The sequence below is a fragment of the Lepidochelys kempii genome, chromosome 18, assembly GCF_965140285.1.
Source record: "Lepidochelys kempii isolate rLepKem1 chromosome 18, rLepKem1.hap1, whole genome shotgun sequence".
Taxonomy (NCBI): Eukaryota; Metazoa; Chordata; order Testudines; family Cheloniidae; genus Lepidochelys; species Lepidochelys kempii.
The window spans coordinates 8090018-8114171 of NC_136397.1; the positions used below are offsets into that span (position 1 = coordinate 8090018).

The 24154-nt window shown below is 47.4% G+C and overlaps 2 protein-coding genes and 1 non-coding gene across 3 annotated transcripts in view; 1 reads left to right on the forward strand and 2 right to left on the reverse strand.

Annotated features, from left to right (window-relative positions):
• The window catches only part of RCC2 (regulator of chromosome condensation 2), a 38367-nt gene extending 36825 nt beyond the window's left edge, over positions 1–1542 (reverse strand). Inside the window, exons 1-2 of the mRNA XM_073316268.2 lie at positions 1373–1542; positions 962–1162 (exon numbers count right to left, since the gene is read on the reverse strand). The gene's annotated coding sequence lies outside the window, so the exon portion shown is untranslated. The remainder of the gene's footprint in view (positions 1–961; positions 1163–1372) is intronic.
• An 8459-nt stretch (positions 1543–10001) lies between these two features.
• Positions 10002–10110, forward strand: LOC140900270 (U6 spliceosomal RNA). Its single transcript, XR_012155602.1, has one exon. It is a non-coding gene; the product is annotated as a U6 spliceosomal RNA (small nuclear RNA).
• Positions 10111–18134: 8024 nt separating this feature from the next.
• Positions 18135–24154, reverse strand: part of LOC144929546 (uncharacterized) — a 30668-nt gene continuing 24648 nt past the window's right edge. The window contains exon 2 of the mRNA XM_078849366.1: positions 18135–18583. Within this exon, the coding sequence (XP_078705492.1) occupies positions 18510–18583 (74 nt within the window). The 3' untranslated portion in view covers positions 18135–18509. The remainder of the gene's footprint in view (positions 18584–24154) is intronic.

Consider the following 24154-nt stretch of genomic DNA (forward strand, 5'->3'; position numbering starts at 1 on the left):
CGATCCGGCCGCCGGGCCCCCCCATCGCGGCAGGGCCCCCGGGGCGGCGGAGCTCTAGGCTGCCGGGGAAAGTGGGGGGCAGCCCCCCCCCGCAGGTTATACAGCCCTGAAATGCACAATCGAGCAACAACAAACCCCCTCGCGTGGCAAAATAGTCCCCCCCCCGCCTCGTGCAGGGAAACTGCCCCCCCACCTCCCCAAATGCACGAAAATCGCACAGAAAAAATCTCCCCCCCCCCCTTCGTCCTAGATGGATTAAAATTTGCTACCTTGAAAAAAAACAAAAACCGGCATGGAAATGGCACCACTCCTGCGAAAGTTTAGGGGGTAAATGTGTGTCTCCCCCCCCCCATTAGCATTCAAACTAGCCAACAGACAAGATGTAAGGGGAAAGAAAAATCCCCCCCATTAAAATGTACAGTGTAGAAAAGATCCGGACATTAAACCTACACACAGAGAAAGGGGTGATGAGCTCCAGCGATAGTTTTACACCTTGGCAAACAAAAAATCCCGCAAGCAAGTGGGGGACCGCCCCCCCCCAAGCCGGCTCCAAAAAGTATAGGTAAGAGTTCTCGACCCACATCCCCCCTCAGCCGGAATCGCTGGGATACTTACAAAGCGCTTTAAAGTCTATTAAAAAGTAAACTCTACCCCCACTTTGTCTCTCCCCTCAAGGCACCCGCAAAGTGTGTGTGTCTGCGGGGAGGGGGGGGTTTCCCCCCACCTGAAGCTGCTTTTGTTTTTGAACTCTCCTCCCCCTTATTAAAAAAAAAAAATCAACTCAATTGTCTCCCCCACCCGGCTCAGAAATGACACAAAAATCCAATTCATGCCTCCATCCTCGAGGGTTCAGAGCTTGATCTTCTACTGGCCGGATCCGTTCCCAGGCCTTTTCAAGAAAAGGCTAAAAAACACACAAAAAGATGCGCTTCCCCCCTCCCCCAATAAAAGCCATAAACACCTGTTCGGGGAGTTGGGTTTGTTGTTGCTCCAAATCAAGAAGAAGAAAAAAACTTTGACGTTCTCCAACTCTTTCCAGCAGGTTTTAATTTTTATTTTTTGCCCGTGTAGCTCCGCCGGTTTATTTCTGATTCAGGTTAGGGATTTTCCCAGCTCTCCTCTTCTAGATTTTCCTCCAGCGTCCCTTTTTCTTTTGCTCTGCCTTTAAAAAAAAAAAATTGAACAATGGGATCTCTGTCTGTCTCCGATTAAACCACGTGGATCCGCCTTCCTTCCCTTTTTTTATTCATTCAACCCCAACCCCCCTCCTCTTAGGGTTTTTTTTATCCGCTCCCCCCCCCCGCCACTACCTTTAAAAAAATCAACTTTCTCCTCCTCCCAAAGAGATCCGAATCGAATTTCAAAACTCTACCTGGTTTGGATGAAGAGTGCAACAAAAAGAAAGAAAGAATTCAAAGGCTTTAATTAATTTTGTTTTGTTTCCTGTTAAAGAAAAGGGTTGGGTTTTTTTTTTCCCCCTAGCGCCCACCCACCAGATGCACTTAAAATGTAAATATGAGCCGCCAGAACAAATGCTACAATACAAAACAGAAACACATGTATGCACAAGAAAAAGGATAGAGCTGTGAAAGAAGGAGGCAGGCAAAGTCCAGCTTTGAGAACAGCTCCATCTCTAGGACAGGATGACTTTGGGGGGGGGGCGGGGGCTATTAATTCAGTTAATATGTGGGGGAGGGTTCTTCCCTTACTAAAATGCTACCATGAAATCCTCCTGCATGAATGAAGGCTAATGGTAAAACTGCCTATTTGTTATGTCTTGGTATTCTTTTATTATGCTCAAATAAATTGGTTAGTCTCTAAGGTGCCACAAGTCCTCCTTTTCTTTTTGCGAATACAGGCTACATGGCTGACTAACACTGCTGTTACTCTGAAACCTTTCTTATTATGATTATTTATTTGTATTTCAGTACTGTCAGTGGACCCAAACGGAGATTAGGGCCCTGTTCTACTCATAGGTGCTATAGATACATGTATGCATTGTGGATAGTTCTCTCAATGTGCAGCGGCAGTCAAAAAAGTCAACAGCATGTTAGGAACCATTAGGAAAAGGGTAGATAATAAACAGAAAAATATCCTAATGCTACTATATAAATCCATGGCACACCCACACCTTGAATATTGCATGCAGTTCTGGTCAGCCCATCTCAAAAAAGATACATTAGAATTGGCAAAGGTACTGAGAAGGCCAACAAAAATGATTAAGAGTATGGGACAGCTTCCGTATGAAGAGAGATTACAAAAGCCGGGACTGTTCATCTTGGAAAAGAGATGATTAAGAGGGGAGATGATAGAGGGCTGTAAAATCATGAATGATGTGGAGAAAGTCAATAAGGATATGTTATTTACTTCTCCACTGAACACAAAGAACTAAGGGTCACCCAATGAAATTAATAGGTAGCTGGTTTAAAACAAACAAAAAGAAGTATTTTACACAACACACAGTCAACCTGTGGAACTTGTTGCCAGGGGATGTTGTGAAGGACAAAAGTATTACTGGGTTCAAAAAATAATTAGATACATTCATGGAGAATAGGTCCATCAATAGCTATTAGCCAAAATGGTCAGGGACGCAACCCCATGATCTCTAGGTCCCTAACCTTGACTGCCATAATCTGGGAGTAGACGACAGGGGATGGATCACTTGATGGTTGCCCTGTTCTGTTCATTCCCTCTGAAGCACCTGGCATTGGTCACTGTTGGAAGACAGGATACTGGGCTAGATGGACCCTTGGTCTGACCCAGTATGGCTGTTCTTATGTTCAGTGTTGTTGTAGCCACGTTAGTCCCTGGGTATTAGAGAGACAAGGTGGGTGAGGAGATATCTTATTTTGGACCAGCTTCTGTTGGTGGGAGAAACAAGCTTTCAAGCTTGCGGACATATAGTGAGAGAGATGGGTTTCAGAGTGGTAGCCGTGTTAGCCTGTATCAGCAAAAAGAACGAGGAGTACTTGTGGCACCTTAGAGACTAGCAAATTTATTTGGGCATAAGCTTTCACAGGCTAAAACCCACTTCATCAGAGAGTCTTTCACCTGAAGAGTTTTAAATCCTGCAATTTCTTTCCCTGAGACTATTCCTGTGCATAAAGTTAAGCACATGCTTAAGTGCTTTTCTGGATTGGGGCCAGAATGCTCAGCAGTTTGCAGGATCAACCCCTGTATGGGATAGATCTAAAGGAAATAATATCCCCATTCTACAGATTGGGGTCTGAGGCAATGAGAGATTAAATGAGTTGCTCAGAGTCATACAGGAAGGCTCTGGTGGATCCAGGAGCTGAACCCAGGTCTCTTGAGCCTCAGTCGAGGGCCTTAAATACAAGACCATTCACCTGGTCAGTATTTATTGATACAAGGTCTCAAATGCTGGTTCTGTCCATTGACAAGAAAGTAAGGATTATTATAATTCTATACTTCCTTTCACTCCAAAGAATCCCAAAGCACTTAACAAACTCTTGCTCCCTGATTTACAAATTATATAACATCTACTGCATGTATATAGATATATCTATGCATCTTTCTGAATTGTTTTTACCCAACTCTGAAATTCACCTATCTCTGGGGTAGAATGCAGCAGTTCTTTAAAAGCAGCCAGACCCAGTGACACTGCACAGTGAGTTAGGGCAAGAAGTGCCGAAGATTGCCAATCTGCACTAAACCCAGGTATGAAGCCAGAGGAAATTCCACCTCAAGTTAGTAGCTGGGACATGCCAATGTCTTTCCGTTAGCTGTAATAGTCCATCTTTCGTCTTTTCCTGCATTGAACCGTGGATCGTTACTTGTATCGAGTTTTGTGTAAACCCAGCTTGGAAGAAGTTCCTCTCTGCTGTGAGGTGTATTTGAAATTGCAGTACCTGTCATGAGCATAGTATTTTATACACATAAATACTTTCATAACCACAGTCTTTATACATATCTCATAATGACCATCAAGTTCAGAGCATTACAAGCTTTCATAAAAGACCTCACCCTACATATTTTATACACAATAACATTGTATACAACCAGTTGGTTCACTTGCTTACTCTTTGAGGCCTAGGCTCCCCCTGTCCTTCCCTTGGGGTGTCTGGACCCTGACTGGCACAGCATGGAATTCATCTCCAGGAAGTATAATTACCAAAACTGGAATACATTAGGGCATTAGTGTTAACACTTTTACCCTGTAAAAAAGTGCCATTGAATCTTTAATGGTCAGGATCTGATTTTACATATCACGCAAAAGGCTGCCTACTGGCCCCTGGCCCCAGTATGGATCGTAGAGTGGCTCGTTACTGGTTTAGAGGAAAGAAAGAATCACTGAATCACCACTCCACTATCACTTCCTGAGGCACGTGGAATTTTCAGGGAGGCCTCCCATCAAAACCATGTTCCCTGCTTATTTTAGAACATCTGAGAAGATGAAATGGCTGGAAACATAACAAATGCTTTCCAGTGTATGTGATAAGGGCATTGTCTATGTATTTGGTCTCCCAGTGGGTTAGTTTAAAAGGGGGAGAAGAAGAAATTTGAGCCGAAGCACAGTGCTGTGTCCTGATTTTAAAAGGTCAGAGCCTTTGTGAAGAAATAATAACTTCAGCGATTGTTATCCTCCCTTTGCTGGCTTTACCATTTCCTTTATGTACAGTGCCCAGAGTTGTCAATTCAAAGTGAAGAGCAGAGAGGACGCTGTAGTGGATTTGAGGGTGCCTTTGTAGTTTCGCAGGGCAGGAATAAAATGCAATCCTATCCCATAAAAATGTCTCTGGGGCCCTTCTGATCCCACCCTTATGCTCCAAATAATTAGTAGCTGCCCTTTTTATTGCTAGAGCTGTCTTAGCTTGTTTAATTACTTAAAGGCTTTGTTCTGGCCCAGTGTGACTGGAGACTTATGGTAAGTGCATAACACAGAGGGCCATTTTGCAGTCTCCTTTACCTCACTGTAGATCTGGACAAACTGTGCTTAACAGGTCAAAGCCCTGGCTGGAATAATTTAATTGGGGATGGGTCCTGCTTTGAGCAGGGGGTTGGACTAGATGACCTCCTGAGGTCCCTTCCAACCCTGATATTCTATGATTCTATGATTCTAAATCACTGGATTTACTCTTGATTTACACTGGTGAGAACTGACAGCAAAATTAAGCCCATAGAGTTAGTGCCCAGGACACACTGCATTGTATCACAATGTAAATAAGAAATTAAAAATAAATTAAAAAGTCAGATCCTGATAGTGTTTTCTCTGAAGCACATTTGTGGATGACTGAAAAAATAATAGCTTGTCAAATTGGTTTTGTGTCCTATTTCCAAGAAAAATGTCTCAAGATAGCCTATCACGGACTCAGGATCCAGATGCCAAGTGCACTGTCTATGATTAGGGCCCTTCCAAATTCATGGTCCATTTTGGTCAATTTCACGGTCGTAGGATTTAAAAAATTGTACATTTCATGATTACAGCTATTTAAATCTGAGATTTCACAGTGTTCTAATTGTAGGGGTCCTGACCCAAAAAGGAGTTCTGGGAGGGTCACAAGGTGATTGTAGGGGGGGTTACGGTACTGCTACCCTTATTTCTGCGCTGCTGGAGGCAGCAGCGCTGCCTTCAGAGCTGAGCAGCTGGAGAGTGGTGGCTGCTGGCTGGGAGCCCAGCTCTGAAGGCAGCAGGGCGGAAGTAAGGGTGGCAATACCACGATCTCCCCTACCATAAACTTGTGACCCCCTGCAACTCCCTTTTGGGTCAGGATCCCCAATTTGAGAAACTCTGGTCTCCCCATGAAATCGGTATAGTATAGGGTAAAAAAACAGAAAAGACCAGATTTCACAGGGGGGAGACCAGACTTCACAGTCCATAACACGTTTTTCATGGCTGTGAATTTGGTAGGGACCTATCTATGATCAAACGGGGTCACATTAGGGATGAGAAACCAGGACTATCTCATCTCCCAAGCCTTTGCTCTAACTACTGGAAAGACACTCCCTCTTTACATTTTATTCTTCCCTGTTCTGGAGGTTTAACAATCAGAAGGCAGAATACAGAACTATAATTCACCAGTTTAATCCCATTCCTTTGGAGCTGGTACAGGGGATGTTCACTCAAGAACTACACTAAAAGATTTGATGTAAAAAAAAACCACCAAATTAGCTTAATGGAAGTGGCTAAAGCTCATCCTTAATGGGCTAGGAATCCCTGATGCCCATTTCTCGCTCTGCCACTGATTCATTCTGTACCCTTGAGCAAATCACTTCGGACCAGATTCACTGGTGGAAGCCGGGTGTAACTCCGTTGACTTCAGATGTATTGCTGTTGATTTACACTAGTGTAAAGCAGAGTTTGACTATTAATCTGACTTAGTTTCCCTCTCTGTAAAATGGGCAGAATAATACCTACCTACCGGGTCTCCTGAGTCCCAAGTCCGTACTCTCTCCCCCATACCGTGCTGCATCCCTACCTCAGAAGGGTGAGTATTAATTAGCTGGTGTTTATACAGTGCTTTGCACATATAATGCTGCATGTAAGTGCTCAGGGACAACTCCTCAGCTGAATGGAGCAATGCTGATTCATCCCAGTTTAAGTGATGACCCTGAGTATTATTATTAGATTTGCTTGGGGAAGTGCTAGGAGTTTTATTTTCGTTTGGTGCCCCCAATAGACCAGCAATAGCGACCCAAGACAATTCGGCAGATGGCTACAGTCTATAAGGGTGCCAGTCACGGACTAAGGGTCACCAACTCCCTCTTGAAACTTTTTTTATTTTACTCTAAAGATGTCAGCGATGTGTATAAGGTCATAGCTTAGGTGGCGGAAAAGGCCCAGAAAGGGGTTCAAATTAGGGACTGACAAGCCAGATCTGAAGGTTTTGCTAAAGGTTTAGATAAGAATATGGATCATTTGGGACTCACCCGGAGTCCTTTTGCGCTTCTCTCACCTATACAGAAGAGCATGATCTTGTGGTTAAAGCCCAGGGGTAGGAATCAGAGCTGGTTGTGTGTCTGCCTCTGCCACACACCCAATGTGGGACCTTGGGCAAGGTCACTTCACCTCTCTTGCCTCAGTTTTCACAACTGTACAATGCTGTACAATGCTCAGTGGGGGCTTATGAAGTTCATTCATTGATGTTTGTAAAGTGCTTTGAAATCCTTGAATGACAGGAGCTAGAGAAGTGTGAAGATCTACCTATCTATCTGTTATGTAATGGCACCCAGCACGGTAGTTTCATTTATTATTATAATTTATTGTGAACACCTCTGTAATATCTCATGCTTTGATATCAAGCACAAGCAAGATTGCTATCAAGGAATTCATTCTATCACATAATTGCCATCAGGCTTCCTTAGGAAAATGGCACACTGCAACTGGTCTCCACTAGAGAACTGGTTCCCCCTTTACAATGTGGCCATGCGGCAAACCTGGTGATGTCTGGGCTGCAGGCAGGAAAATAAAGGTTCTTTCCCCTTGTGTGTCATGAGCGCTGATGCAACTCGACGCCAGAATCATATGACGCTAAGGTGTGGATTTCCAGAAACTGGTTTTCCCTGCGGGCTGCCCTGGGACAGTAATTTGGAGAGTGAAGAACTGGTCCTGCCTGTTATGCTACTGCATGATATGCATTGCCATGTAATCGCGGAAGGCCTGAGCCTGCGCTTACAGAGACTTCTCCAATGGTACTGGGTGTGGACAGGCACCAGTTAGGTGTACCACAGCACTGCGTTATGCCTCTAGACCAGAACCTCTCTGGGGCACCGGCTGTCTGTGTTTGTTTAATCCAGGTGCATGATTAGGGCTTGCAGGCAATACAGTGAGGATGAGGATAATTATGAGAAGAGGAGGAGGAGGAGGAGAAGGAGAGAAGAAATATGAGTTTGCCAACAGAAACATGCAGGGAATTACAAACTTTTATCCATGAGGCAGCTGCTTTGTTCCTAATATGCAACTCCTCAGCCAATCATAATGCAGAGAACTGCATAACTAAGAAATAAGGATAAAGTTATGGTTCAAAGAAAAGGAGTACTTGTGGCACCTTAGAGACTAACCAATTTATTTGAGCATGAGCTTTCGTGAGCTACAGCTCACTTCATCAAATTGGTTAGTCTCTAAGGTGCCACAAGTACTCCTTTTCTTTTTGCGATTACAGACTAACACGGCTGTTACTCTGAAACCTGTAGTTATGGTTCAGTAACTCAACAGCAGACCTGAGCCCTGATTGGCTAAGAGAGGTGAAATTGCAGAATAAATGGCGAGAGACAAGGTGGGTAAGGCAATATAACTTTTATTGGACCAACTTCTTCTGGGAAAAGAGACAAGCTTTCGAGCGCCACAGAGCTCTTCTGTGGGAAGACCGGCAAATGTAAAAAGCAGGTGCACAGTTGCAACTCACATTTCAGCCCCATTTCACCTAAAACAACTGTCAGCCACGTTTGGAAAGACCTCTTCTTACTTTCCATTGTTTTTTAAACCCTTCCCAGGAAGCTGGAAAATAAAATGCTGCATATTTGGTCTTTTTAACCTGACAAATGTTTATTTTGTTTTATTCTGTTTCTAACAGAGCTGATTGATTTATAGAGTGCCACCCTCGATAAGGGTCAGCACAGGCACAGATACCATGGTGATGGACGTCCTTATCGAAACCTAGGCAAACAGAGAACTGGTTAGTTGACGCAGAGTTAGCAACTGGAGCGCACATGTTCCTTTCCTGTAGACACTATGCAAACAGTGGTCCCTGCTTTTATGCTTTGAATTTCCCAGCGATGGCATCATGGATTTTATTTTTAAATACAAGGTATTTAAAATCCTGGTGTTAAGGAGTGGCCTGCTCCTTTAAGGACCAGGAGGCTTGGGTTCAATTGGCCACACCTGTGCCCTAATTAGCTGCCTTCCAGCCTAAGGGGGCTGAACTAATTGGGGTCAGGTGACAGCCTGATAAACACCTGGGCCTCATAAAAGGGTAGAGAAGTCAGTGTAGGGGAGGAGGAACTCCAGGGAGCATGCTGGGTTGGCTCTTACGGAAGGCCTTGAAGTAGGGTCTGGAAGGACACAAAGGAATTTGCCTGGGAGTAAGGGCTTCCTCCTAGCATGGAGAATTGTAAAGGGAGTCCAGAAGGTGGGCTGAAGAGGAGTCAAGTGGGGTGAAAGAATTTGTGGTTTGTTTGGACTTTTGTTATCCTGGAAGGTGTTAAGTTTTAATGATTGACTTGGGTGGAGAGCTAAACTACAGCACCAACTCCAGCCTCTGTGGGGGACCCACCTGGGAAGGGGAAATTGAGGCAGAGAGTGCCTGCAGCACCATGCTTGGCCAGCAGGTGGCACTATAGGGCCCTGATTGTACAGCACTACACCAAGATTATAGCAACCCTACCTCCAAGTTTTCAAACTCCTAAATTTCGTAAGAGCCTTGTCCTATTAACCGTCAAATGTTCTGTTCTTGGAATTTCTTTAAATGTCCTATTTCTGGTCAAAATGGAGTGACTACTGGAAAGCTAAATGTGTTAGTCTCTAAGGTGCCACAAGTACTCCTTTTCTTTTTTTTTTAATGTCCTACAGATTCAAAGCATTCACTGGTCTCAGATTTGTCCCTCAGGGCTCGGTTCTGCCATCCTCATGCTGAGTGGTTTTGCCAATTTCAACAGGACACTGCTCACAGAGGATTTGGCCATGAACCCTGAGCGAGAGTCAAGGCATAGTTGTGCTGCCCCACAAGCAAACTGGGAAGCAGATCCTAACCCAGACAATCACAATCCGATGCTGGCCTTGCTCTGTTCTGGAAATAATCTGCACCAGCCCGACACCTGACACAGATGGCTTCCCCTAGTGCACGGGTGAAACTGCCATGATGCTGCCTGCACCTTACCGCTGCCCATCCACTCCCCACCCCATGGGAGTAGCGGTCTTTCAGACTGCCTCTCCCCACCGCACAGGATATGACTAGTCCGTGCAAAGGAGCAAGGGGGTGTCTTCTGCCCCCTCACTCCTTGCACGGTCACATTAGGAAGACCACGATCTGGCCTGGAGGAACTTCCCGCTCAGCCTTCAGCAGCACATATACTGACATTGGAATGATACAGAGAAGATTAGCAAGGCCTCTGCGTAGGGCTGACACGCAAATTCATGACGCGGTCCGTAAGGCACTGGCCCGGCATGATATAGCCAGTCTGTCCCTGACTAGACACCAAACAAAGTACCTGCAGCTGGTGTTATTCCTCACAGGCTTGGACTCCGTGGGTGCTCCAGGGCTCAAGCACCCATGGACGAAACTGATCAGCTGTTCAGTGGCTGGTGGGAGCACTTGGGGGATGGTGGGGAGTGGTGAGCGGGCGGGTGGGGGCGGGGCCTCAGAGGAGGAGGCAGAGCACAGGCAGGAAGAAGGGGAGCGAGGGCCAGGCCTGAGGGAAAGGAGCAAAGTGGGGGAGCACCCACGGGGAACACAAAAAGTCAACACCTGTTGCTATCTATTGTTAGACTCTGTCTTACGAGGCAGTAGCGAACGGGGCTATAATTCTGTCTGTGGCTGCATGGAAGAACACCTCTACTGGAATCCCCCGAGGACTTTAATGAAACAAGGGACTCGTTTATAGGACTTGGTCTATTTTAATTTCTCTTCACTGTGGAACTTTATTTTTTGCTGCCTGGAAATGCCTGGAGGTCACATTCTGAAGCTAACCAGGGACCACAGAAGGGCAAAGCTCATTCTCTTAATTTAGCTTTTTGTATTAGAAGTGTTCCAAGATTGCTCCCTTGCACCGTTTGTCCCTGTGCGGAGCCTGCCAAGGGCAGGAGGTGCAAAGCAAGGTGCATGTGGGGACGGAGCAGAGCGAGCTAACACCATTAATAACCTCCCCACAAAGACTTTTTTTTACACTCATGCTCCTCTGCCAGAATATCAGACAGGAGGAATTTCAGACTGAACCGTTTTATTTTGACCCAGTTAGGGAGAGGTGGTCAAAATGGAGTGACTACTGGAAGGCTAATAGGAGCCTTTATCCCCTGTCCTGCATTGGGGTCTGCTAGCCCAGATCCCCCTGCGTGTGGAGAGTCCCGTTGAGTTCAGTGAGATGTGCACAGGCCTGCGTTAGCAGATCCTGATGATATAGTGGTAGACACGGTAAATAATCGGCTCTCTAGGCACTCCTGCTGCTCCATATCAGCCAGCGCTCAGTTACAGTTAAGAGACTATTCCTACAAAAGCATGATATGAAGTGTAATTGAGGACTCCCAGGCTGGGTTCTGATATTTGGTCTGGTAAGTGCTGTGTATACAAGGTTAGGAGTCAGTGGATTGTCTTATGTCTTTTGTTCCTAAAAGCTCATACTTCAAGGTTGCAGATGGCCACCTGCAAGGGTCAGGAAGGGATTCCCTTCCCCCTTCCCCCATGTATCCTGAGTTTGTTTTTTTCTGATCTACTTCCTCTGCAGCATCAGGATTGGCCACGGCTGGAGATGGGACATTGGATGGGGAGGGGCAGGGCTCTGTGGTGGCATCAAGCGTTCTCTCTCTCAGGTGCTTGGCTGGCTGGTTCTCGCTCAGATGCTCAGGACCTAACTAATTGTCATAGGTGGGGTCAGGCAGGAATTTCCCCCCAGGTCAGACTGGCAGTGAGTTGGGGAGTTTTAACCTTCCTCCGCAGCATGTGGGTGCAGGTGACTTGCCAGGATTATCTGGGTACATCTCACTTGATCAATTTTCTGCCATTCTGGGGGCCTTGGGCACTGGTGCACCTGGGTCCCTTTTGTCCTTTGCTTGTGGCACAGATCACTCTAGTCTCCTGTGGGCTGTGATACTTCGGTTTGATTTTGGTTGTTGGGTTCAGTGTGCGGGTGCTGGGGTGGTGTTGGTGGCCTGTGATATGCAGGCGGCCAGACTAGATGATCTGATCGTCCCTTCTGTAACATACCAATATTTACTTCTTGCCTGTGGATTAGAGATGGAAAAAGGGCATAGAATTGGGATACCATGGCTCTATCCTCCAGCCATCGGGCACAAATAACTTCTACTGAGGTCAGTGGCTGCTATTCTATCCCATGCAGGGGGAGTCGGTTCTCCAATCAAGTTAAGGCTAAGGAAGATCAAGCTAGGGGGCCGAATCAAGGCTAAATTTTGGGAACACTCACAAATTCTTCTCATGAGATGTCAAAGCTTCTCATGAGATGTCAAAGTCATCTCCATCCATGGCTGAACTGGACCCTGAAAACAAGCCTCCTGCTTCCAGTTTGGGGTTTGACCCATCCCCCAAACATTAGTGGCACTTTGCGGGGTTCAGATCTTTGCGGGGTTCAGATCTGGGCAGCTTCCACCCCCACCTGGATATGTAGTTAGGTAGCTGCTATGCTTTCGTTTTCGGTGTGCTGTGCCTTTATGAGTCTGTCGGCAGAGGGCATCGTTACTGTGAGGCAGCATGTTACAGAAGAGGCGCATCTCCAGGACTCTTTCTCATTTTGTTAAACGAAAATCTAAATCAGTCAGGCTGAAAGTACGTGGACGAACATAATACAGCCCGCCCCCAAATTCCAGGGAATGGAGTCGCCAGTTTACCCATCCCTGTGATGGGGTCAACTTCCCCACCTGCTGCCTCACTTTCCCTGACTCAGCTCCCCGAAGAACGGACAGAGACTCACATGGTCCAATCACATCCCCTTCTTGGGGTCCCAGTTTGTTTAACACAACAGACGAGTTCAGCTCAGCTCAATACCTCATGTCTTGTCCAGAGATGATATGGAGTCTGCTACTAGACGAGTTGTTTAGCTCATGCTCCAGAGGTCCCCGGTTCAGTGACCAAGATGATGGCTGTTACATTTGCATTGTGTTGCCCTAAACAATCCCGAGTGAGGCATTATTACTGGTAGGGAGGCAGCATTAAATGAAGCTTTGACTGTTACTGGGGAGCATAAAGGAAAGGGCAGCTGCTAGAGAGGCTCACAATGGGTGTAATCTGGTGTAATAAATATGATAAATTAGGCAAGTAACCCCCCCGCCCCGCTATCCAGGATATTTAATTAGCAAATTGAGACAAGGAAGCTCATATCACAAAGAATATGTAGGAGGCAGGACAAAGGATCCCAATTGTCACTCCAAAGTGAAGTAGATACTAAGGTGACAGGCTTCCTGAAAACAGGAGTGAGAGAGGTATCTCTCTCAGGGGAAGGCTGCCAGATAGGTGTGTCCTTGGCGCTCCAGGATCCTATGTTTTTAAATGTTTATTTGTATGATTATTCTCCTTTCTTGTGGGGTTTAATGCCCAAGGGAGCCATTTATGGGGCTGACTGAAGGCAAGATTGAATGTGCTCCTAGCACTTCATCTCCTGGAAGGCGGGAAGAGCATGAGGAAACCAGATCTATTTCCTTGCCACCCTTAAAAGGCATTCTTGAGGTGGTGGAAAATAACATGGATACTGAGAGGTTTATCTGGGTTGCTGCAGAACCCAAAGCCATGGCCTCAAAGCTCAAAGTCTAAATCAGGATCTGCTGGATCTCCTGACCCACCTGACTGTAAACATCCTGTTGCTGGCCGCTTTCTCTTTTGTTCTGAGGACGCAACCCGCTGATGCAACCCACTGTACGCTTGAATATTGTCAACCTTGAATATTTTCTGGGCCTGCAGAATGTGGCTGGTTAAACAGAAGGAATCGCTTTCAGTTGTGATGGAAGGAGCTTGCCTAGACCCTCAGCAGAGCAGAAGGAAGAAGACAGTTATGAAGAATCTTTTCTACCTGTAGTTGTTCTCCTGAAGCTCATAATTTAGAGCAGAATGGTCTATTTGGGCATGTTGACCTGTGTAGGCTGCATGGCCCTCAGTCTCTGAGGGAGGCCACGCCTCCTTACGGTCACATACCTGTAAAGGTGCCCAAAGGGGGGGAATTAGCTTCCTCTAGTTGTGATGTTGCACCCCATAATGCTTTATAGAAATATGCTTGTGAGTGTAAATATGACATAACTGGAATGTTTTATGCTAGAAATGCCATGTAACATATCTTTGCAAAGGTTATGGTCTACTGCATGTATTCATCCTATTCATATGCATGTATCATTTTTATATCTGAAGCTAGGAGTGTTGGCTCTATGCGTGTCTTTAAAGTGTTTGTTATAGAAAGCACCTAAGGCAGATTTGATCAACATAGTGTGAAGGGGTTATTCAGGTAAATGGAAGTACTTGGCTAACAATGGACCTTGATAGACGCCAATCCACATCCACATCTGAGCTTTCCTGGGAACATTCGGGCTAACATGTGGCCTGTAGAGAACTGAGTCATGCATGGACATGTGACTTGCCCATGTGACTCCAAAACTCCATCTTGTAGCTGTGATGCTACACAGGGGGAGAGAGGGGTTTCTACCCACAAGAGAGAGACTATATAAACCCCTGGAAATCCCTCTATTTGGTCTTCAGCTGGCTCAAGAGATAGCCTCTCCACCCCAAAGAGATGCCTAAAAGAAACTTTGGAACAAAGGACAGTAACTACAGGGGAGTGAGTGATTGCTGGACTCAGACTAGGAGGGAGTCTGAAAAAGAATCTTATTGGAATATCTCTGAGGGTGAGATTTACCTGCATTTAGTTTCCTACTGTATTAGGCTTAGACTTGCATGCTTTATTTTATTTTGCTTGGTAATTCACTTTGTTCTGTCTGTTATTACTTGGAACCACTTAAATCCTACTTTTTATATTTAATAAAATCACTTTTTACTTATTAATTAACCCAGAGGAAGTATTAATACCTGGGGGAACAAACAGCTGTGCATATCTCTATCAGTGTTATAGAGGGAAAACAATTTATGCTCAAATAACTTGGTTAGTCTCTAAGGTGCCACAAGTACTCCTTTTCTTTTTTCGAATACAGACTAACACGGTTGCTACTCTGAAACCTATCCTGTATAAGCTTTATACAGAGTAAAATGGATTTATTTGGGGTATGAATCCCATTGGGAACTGGGTATCTGGGTGCTGGAGAAAGGAGTACTTCTTAAACTGTTTTCAGTTAATCCTGCACCTTTTAGGGGACGTGGTTCAGACCTGGTTCTGTGTGTGTAGCAGGCTAGCATGTCTGGCACAACCAGGCAGGGCACTGAAGTCCCAAGCTGCCAGGAAAAATGGGCTCAGAGGTAGTCCCAGCACATCAAGTGGCAGTCCCAAAGGTGATTTCTATGACCCAACCTGTCACACTAGTGCTCCGGTCCTCCTGCCGGGCAGAACAGTACGGCAGTCTGTGAGCCCCAGGTCCAGTCAGGGCAGGGCAGCAAAGCAAAGGGTAAGCTCTGGCCTTCACTTAGGGCAGAACACCAAGAGCGTCTATGGGGCTCCGGTAGGGTTGTCCATGGAGCATAGGGCCACCTGGCCTAAGGAGGGAGAGTACTGCTACCCCAGGCGGGGAGACAGGGGGGACACAGGCCCACCAAACTCCACCGCATCCCAGGCCAGGGCCCTAACTGTGTCCGCCACTGGGTCAGCAGGGATCTGCCTGCAACACGCTGATCTTGTATCCGGCCAGCTCCCAACCAGACTGTGGCCTGGTTTCCCTGAGCTGCTTCCTAATCGCCCCCTCGGGGATTCCCGCGTCTATCATTTCGGGGAGCTCTGGCCAGTCCGCAGCCGGCAGTTCTTCAGCATCTCAGTCGGCCAGTGGCCCTGAGAGCACTGGCCAGTCTTCAGCAGGCAGCTCCTCTGCAGGGTCCAGCAGCAGGCAGGATGCGTCCCTCTTCGGTGGTGGCTCCACCCCAACGGAGCTGCATGGTCTGCCTTTTGTACTTCCCCTTCCTCTCCCGCTCTTCCGCTTCCAGTGGGCGGACGTGGCTCTCCTGGTTCGGCCCACCAACGGACGTGTTGTGGGTCCCTCCCTGTCACTCCCTGAGGGAGGCCTCCTCGCTACAGCCTGTTTGTGACCACATGGGTTTGGGATTTCGGAAACCAAGATGTGGAGGGTCGGGCCTAGAGGTTGGAGCAGTGGCAGTCGGTCCAGGAACCGGAGCCAGGAGTCGAAAGCAGGTCCAGAACAAAGCAGTTGCAGGGCTGGGAGCTAGGCCGGAGGAAGGTCAGGGCTGGAGCTGGAGCCAGATGAGGAGCTAGGCTGGAGGAAGGGCAGAGCTGGAGCCAGAGCCTGGCTGGGAGCTAGGCTGGAGGAAGGGCGGAGCTGGAGCTGGAGCCAGAGCCTGGCTGGGAGCTAGGCTGGAGGAAGGGCAGGGCTGGAGCTGGAGCAGGCCTGGAGAAGGCTACAGCCTGTGGAGTCCGCCAGCACTCTCAGGAAGGGGAGAGTCAAAGCCATAGAATCCTAGAATATCAGGGTTGGAAGGGACCCCTGAAGGTCATCTAGTCCAACCCCCTGCTCGAAGCAGGACCAATTCCCAGTTAAATCATCCCAGCCAGGGCTTTGTCAAGCCTGACCTTAAAAACCTCCAAGGAAGGAGATTCTACCACCTCCCTAGGTAACGCATTCCAGTGTTTCACCACCCTCTTAGTGAAAAAGTTTTTCCTAATATCCAATCTAAACCTCCCCCACTGCAACTTGAGACCATTACTCCTCGTTCTGTCATCTGCTACCATTGAGAACAGTCTAGAGCCATCCTCTTTGGAACCCCCTTTCAGGTAGTTGAAGGCAGCTATCAAATCCCCCCTCATTCTTCTCTTCTGCAGGCTAAACAATCCCAGCTCCCTCAGCCTCTCCTCATAAGTCATGTGTTCTAGACCCCTAATCATTTTTGTTGCCCTTCGCTGGACTCTCTCCAATTTATCCACATCCTTCTTGTAGTGTGGGGCCCAAAACTGGACACAGTACTCCAGATGAGGCCTCACCAATGTCGAATAGAGGGGAACGATCACGTCCCTCGATCTGCTCGCTATGCCCCTACTTATACATCCCAAAATGCCATTGGCCTTCTTGGCAACAAGGGCACACTGCTGACTCATATCCAGCTTCTCGTCCACTGTCACCCCTAGGTCCTTTTCCACAGAACTGCTGCCTAGCCATTCGGTCCCTAGTCTGTAGCGGTGCATTGGGTTCTTCCGTCCTAAGTGCAGGACCCTGCACTTATCCTTATTGAACCTCATCAGATTTCTTTTGGCCCAATCCTCCAATTTGTCTAGGTCCTTCTGTATCCTATCCCTCCCCTCCAGCGTATCTACCACTCCTCCCAGTTTAGTATCATCTGCAAATTTGCTGAGAGTGCAATCCACACCATCCTCCAGATCATTTATGAAGATATTGAACAAAACCATGAAGTGAGGCTGGGCAGACTGAGCAGCTGTTTCTTCTGTGAGGCTATGTACCTGCCCTGAGAGCCTCCAGACCAGCTCCTGGCTTGTGGATTGTCTCTGGATTGCCTCAGGGATGACTCCTCACCTCACACAGGGTCTTGTTTGGTAAGATGGCTGAGCTGATAGGGCACTGGAGTTGGAGTCAGGAGCCTGAGAGTCACTTTCTGTCCCTTCACCTCATTGTGCCTCAGTTTCCCCTCCTGACTTTGTCTCTTTAGACTCTGCGTTATGCAAGGAAGGGGGTCTTATTAGGGGTATGTACAGCACCTAGTGCAATGGAGCTCAGGTCTCCGTTGGGGCCTGTAGTTGCAACTGGAATGTAAATCATAAAAATAAGGTGACCGTTGGCACTGAGTGCACCTCAGATTTATTTCATAACAGACTAAGGCACGTATTTAAATTTGTTTGGGAGAAACAGTGTTATCTAGTGGTTAGAGAAGGGTCCTGGGAGTCAGGACTCACGGATTTTTCTATTCACACCTCTGCCACTGTGCAAACTTGGGCAAATCACCTAACCTCTCCGGGAATGTCTACACTGCATACAGAGCCGGGGCTCTGATTCAGGTTTGAGCCCAAGCCCCCCTTCCATCCACACACAAATCAGTCACTCGGTTCAGCAAGTACTCAGGACTTGATTCCTAGGACTCTGGTAGGAGGGTGGGTTAGAGCCCGAGTCCCGCTGTGTCTTGGATCCTAGTCTTGTTGATTTGCAGTGTGGATGCAGCTCAAAATGTAGACTCGAGTCAGGTCTGTGCAGTTCAGTATGGATGTGAAAGCACAGCTGTGAGTCCCAGGTCCTGCAATTGTAAGCCGAGGTTTACAATGAAGTGTGGGATGCTCAAGCGAGGGCTTGGAAACGAGTCCACAAGCCTGGGTCTCACCAGGTTTACAATGCAGTGTAGTCATACTCTCTGTGCCTTAGCTGGTTCATCTGTAAAATACGATCATAACGCTTACCTACCTTGCAGGAGTGTCATGAGGCTTACTGATTAATGAACTGCTTGCAAAGCAAAGGCTCTTGCTTTTACTGGGTGTTAAAAGAATCCTTGCAGTGGTAGGTGCTTTATCTCATCAGTGCCAGCAGAGGGTACCCTGGCACCAGGATCACCTCCATGGAATATGACAGAATGCACTTGAACAGGGTACCAGTTCCATGTCATTATGCTGGTGTCAGGCATGTTCCCATACTGAGTCACAAATGGTAAAAGAGAATTTTATCCCAAATCATTTTACTGATCAAATGCTTTCTCTGTGTCTCTCCATCCATCATGTTACCAAGACACTGATAGTCAGATACCGCCACGGTGGACAGCTGGAAATGCAGACAGATAGATAGGTCTGGTTGGGGAATGAATTTTTTCACCTGCAAAAAATAACAAAAATGAACATTTGCATCCCAAATTTTCTCAGAAATGTGAAAAACAACAAGTTTTGGTTGCTGAAAACCCCTTTTTGCTTTTGTTTTTCGCATGTTCAGTTTTTCGACAAAAATGTGAACGCTTTTGATAATGACCAATTGTTTTGCACCTTCCTCTCAAGTATGCAGTGCTGGCAGAGAGAAGGGGCCTAGAGGGAGCAGGGGTCTGGCTCATTGTCTTTGAGGCAAGAATTTACTCCAGGGGAAGGGCCAGATTCTGCTCTCAGTTATGCAGGTGTAAATCCGGAATGACTCCACTGGCTTGACTAGAGGTTCCCTGGATTCACACAGGTGTAACTGTAACAGGATCTTGCCCATAGATTTTACATTGAACTTAATGATTGGTCAGAAAGCAGCTGTTCTAGCCCTTCATCCGCTCAGTGCAGTGAGAGCCACTACCCGAAGCTGTACTCACCTCCCCAGGTGCATTCCCATTCTCCTTTTCCTCTCCTGCTTTCATTTTTGGGGGTGGCCGGATCCTGGTAGAAGCAGAGTTCCCACAATAGAGGATGTTGCAGCTGCTCAGGTCTTCCCTCTCCTAGTCCCTTTCTAGCTGGTTCTGCAGGGACATTTTCTTCGTTCCCTTTTTCTTCCCTGGCTGCACTTCCACTTCCCTGGCCCCATTCCCTTCACATTCATGGCCCCGCTTCCTATTAACATCCTCTCCCTTCCTATGCCCGCTCTGTCACTGCCCTTGTCTCCGATCTCGCCAGCTCTCTAGTTCCATATGCTGCTGCCAGACACCACTGATCCCCAACTTTCCATCCTGACTTGTGTTAACGGGACGCCGTCCCAAACCCCCTCTTGCTCTCTGGCTAGCCAGAAAGGGGAGCATTACCCCGTTGCCTTTGGAACAACAGTTATTAAAGAGTCGAGACTTGGTGAGCTGGAAACACAACTGAGTTTATTAAGAATTAAGAGATGAACTCAACTGGACTTAACTGAGCTTGCTAGGGCCACGGGCAACTCCTGTTTCCCAGCGTATCTAGCAGCAATCCCTAAGGCAAGCAGCTTTGCTGGCTCCTCCGCCTTGTTTGCAGCTTCTTTTACAGGCCTCCAGGCTGGGCACATGTAAAAGCAGCAGGAAACCAGGAGGAACCAGCACTATGTGGCCAGCCAGCTGTCCCAGAGCTCCATGGGGCATAGTTTGAGACCCTCTGCATTACATCATCCAAATAAACTCTGATTGGCTGATCAGATGGTACGACCAGGATGCTGCTTCCAACAGCTTAACCCTTTCGTGGGTGTCCATATCCAACAAGCCCTGTGAGCACCATTACAATAGCACTATCTGCTGCTATGGTTGGAAAACCAAATGTAATGGCCTGCACCGTGAGTCATCAGGAGGGGTCGAACTGCGGCCCTTCAGCTCCTAAAATTCAGCCTCTTCCACTTGAGCTAAAAGAGTAGCTTCATTAATCAGTACCAGCAGTAGGCTTTTAACCTTTAGGAGTACGTCTACACCAGTGTTTTTCAACCTTTTTGATACCAGGGACCAGCTTGCTGCCTTCCGAAACTGTATCAGGGAGATCTCAGGGACTGGCGCTGGTCCACGGACTGGTCATTGAGACTCCGCCCAACGCAGGGTAGCGAGCCTCTGAGCGAAAAATAGGTGTGTAGACATTGCTACTCCGGCTGGAGCCCAGGCTCTGAGGCCTAGGGACTGGGGTGGGCTTCAGAGCTGGAGCTGCACCCTCTATGCAGCTATTTTTAGCGCTGTAGCGTGAGCCTGAGTGTGTCAGTTTGGGATCTGAGACTCATTGCCGATGGCTGGGCAGATGTGCCCGAAGCGGGCCAGCCCCATGGTTTTGGCTATATGTTTACTGTATTTGCAGTTCTATACCTACATACATTTTGAAGTGAGAGACACATTACAACCACCCTCTCTTTCTGTCTCTCTCTCACTCACCCACACACTCCTTCTGTGTGTGAAGCCCACACACCTCTTCTGTGTTTACACCCCCCCCCTTCTGTGTGTGAAGCCCATACATCTCTTCTGTGTTTACACCCCCCCCCTTCTGTGTGTGAAGCCCTGGGGCAGACCTTTGATTGTCCTTTGGTTAGCAATTCCCCATATCCCTTGTTTATTGAATCACATTGTATGCACAATCTCCTGGCAGGGAAGGGGTTAACCACCATTGGCTCAGGCAGGCCAAGGGCTCCAGGTGAAAATCCAGCTGATTTCTGCTCACTGTAATAGCATCAGAGATCCCGGCAGCTTTCCCTTCTCCCCCTCCTCTCAACACGTGCTGACATGACGTGGACCAAATGGGAAGATAGAGACTAGTCCAGCGGTGCCAGCCAGGTTAGAACACTTCATTCTTTGAGGACTGAATCAGCACTTGCTTAATGCTGCTAAAGAATGTACCAGAAAGGAGGGGGAGGGAATTCAACCAAATCAAAACAAAATTGTTCTCGCTTGTGCCAAAACTGATGAACTTTCTTGGCAAAACAGGCTTTCTTTCATGTCTCCAGGGGCTTAAGTAGGAAGCAGATCCCCAGAGATTCCTTCCAAAGAGGAAGTCTGAAGGAAATCCTTAACCCTTGAAGGCAATTGCACTCCTGCCCTGGCACTAGATGAGAGATCTGTGCTGATTGCCGCTCTCAGGCAGTCAGCTGAATGGCTGGAGTAGACTGTGCACTGAATCATTTCTGTGCAGAGAGCGTCTGGTTCAGGAAATACTGAAAGCCAAAGATGGGGACTTGGCCAGACAGTGAGGTCATCCTAGAGGAATGAAGGGTTTGACCCTGCAAATCTTGACTCGAGCAAACAGCCACCACTGAAGTTAATAGGAATACCTGGTGGGAAAAGGTTTTGCAGGATGGGGCCTTAAGTGTTGAGATGGGCCTGGAGATTGTTGGCCCAGATCCTTGAAGATATTTAGGTCCCTAACTCCCCTGGGAGGATCTGGGCCCTACTCTGTAAATCAAGGCTTACCAGGAAAAGTTCCAGCTGCTACTTCAGTAACTATTGAGCCAACACCAGGCACATGTCCAGTATGGGCAGATGTTTATGTTCACTGCTTTAAATGCATTGCTCAGGTAATATTAAATGTATCTGCGTATGCCAGTTTACTTGCATTGTTCCAACTGATCTGTATTATGGTTCCGTCATGTTGGGTGAGCTGATGACTAACAAGGTCCATCCCGCCATGGAACATGGAAGCCTTGAGAGCTCTGGCTGCAGGAGGAGCTGTATGAGCAAATGATCTTTACCCCCTTTCATTGTGTTTGTTTTAAATAATGTGGAAAGAGCACTCGGATGCAGGCCCATTCAATTAGGTTTCTTTGCTATGCAGGGTGAGCCTGTCACAGAACACTTTGTACAGCCATTTTCCAGCCTTTTGCCTCACACACTGGAATTGGGGGCTTTCCGGGCTTCTGGTTGCCAAGCTGGGGAGCCTAAGCCCCGAGAGCTCATGCTACAGCCGCGGCTTCCAGACCCCCTGGCCCTTCTGTCAGGGTTTGTTCCTGGGCAAGTCAGTGTCTGTTCATTCAGATCAGTGAAAACATCTCCATGTTCCCTCCCATGTTGAGAGACATGTGCACTTGCTGGAGACTACAGCACTTGCTGTATTGTAGAGGTACTCCAAGTGCACGCTTGGTGGAGGGCAGGAGAGGGGGTGACAGCTGGTGCTGTCATGGAGCAGGGCATGGGCAGTCATGCGTATTGGTCAGAGCTGAAGTCAGCAACCAAGAACAGTACTGAGGATCAGAACTGGAGTCAGGAAGCAAGCAAGGCTAGGAAGACAATGGAGTCGCATCTTATGTGGGGGTTAGGTTCTAAAGTCAGCACGTAAGGCGAAAATCGCGTGTAGTCAAAAAGAGAGAGAGACGGAAGAATAAAAAAGGGAGCAAGACGCAAGCCAGAGTGCCGCAGGGTGGCCAGGAGCATTATCTACGATCGGCAACACGTTCAAGTCAAGTCCTTTCTCTTGGCGGTACCGCTTGACCTCCGGGATGAAACACTTGGGGAACCAATCCAGAAACAATGCTGCCGTCACCCAAGCCTTTTTATTTGGTTGCCAGAACACAGGCAGGAGATTTTTGTTCTTGCCTTTTAGGGCATGGGGATTTGCAGCCCTGTAGAGCAAGCCCGGCTTTATTAAATGCCCAGCTGCATTGCCACAAAACAACACAGTCACACGGTCTTTAGCTGCTTTGAAGCCAGGGGCTTGTCCTTCTGATTTCGAAGTGTAAGTGTGGTTGGGCATTGTTTTCCAGAAGAGCCCAGTCTCGTCAGCATTAAAAACTTGTTCCAGAAGATAGCCCTTTTCGTCTATGATTTTCTTTAATTGTTCGCGATAGGCTTTTGCTGCCTCTTCATTGGCAGATGCAGCTTCACCAGTAGTCTGCACATTTTTGAGGTTGAAGCGGTTCCTAAAACTGTTAAGCCAACCTTGGCTGGCTTTGAATTCCTTCTCATCAGAAGGCTGTCCCTCTTCGGTGGGAGGTTTGAACAGCGCATAAAGACGAAGAGCTTTTTCTCGCAACGTGTTGCCATCGATAGGCATACGTTTACGGTTCATGTCTTCCAGCCATAAGTTTAATGCCTTTTCAGTCTTCACTAAAGTCTTATCATGCACCTGGCTTATCAGCTTAGTAGTTCTTGGAGCACTTGATGCCACGGCTTCATGAATTTATCTCTCTCGAATCTTGATGGCACGGATGCTAGATTCGTTGAGGCCATATTTACATGCCACGTTGGAGACCGACATATCATCTCTCAATAAGTCCAACACAGCCAGTTTTTCCTCCAGCATTGGAACAGATCGCTGTTTCTTCGGTTGAACACCAAATGAAGTAGTTGGCTTGTGTTTAGGGACGATGTTGTACGAAAAATACGTATCTGTGATTGCAGAGCCATTGGCCAATATCTTTGAAAACTCATGGTGATCAATGGAGGTCCTGGATGACTGGAAAAAGGCTAATGTAGTGCCCATCTTTAAAAAAGGAAAGAAGGAGGATCCTGGGAACTACAGGCCAGTCAGCCTCACCTCAGTCCCTGGAAAAATCATGGAGCAGGTCATCAAGGAATCGATTCTGAAGCACTTAGACGAGAGGAAAGTGATCAGGAACAGTCAGCATGGATTCACCAAGGGCAAGTAATGCCTGACCAATCTAATTGCCTTCTATGATGAGATAACTGGCTCTGTGGATGAGGGGAAAGCAGTGGACGTGTTGTTCCTTGACTTTAGCAAAGCTTTTGACACGGTCTCCCACAGTATTCTTGCCAGCAAGTTTAAAGAAGTATGGGCTGGATGAATGGACGATAAGGTGGCTAGAAAGCTGGCTAGATTGTCGGGCTCAGCGGGTAGTGATCAATAGCTCCATGTTTAGTTGGCAGCCAGTATCAAGTGGAGTGCCCCAAGGGTCGGTCCTGGGGCTGGTTTTGTTCAATATCTTCATTAATGATCTGGAGGATGGTGTGGATTGCATCCTCAGCAAGTTTGCAGAGGACACTAAACTGGAAGGAGAGGTAGATATGCTGGAGGGCAGGGATAGGATATGGAGGGA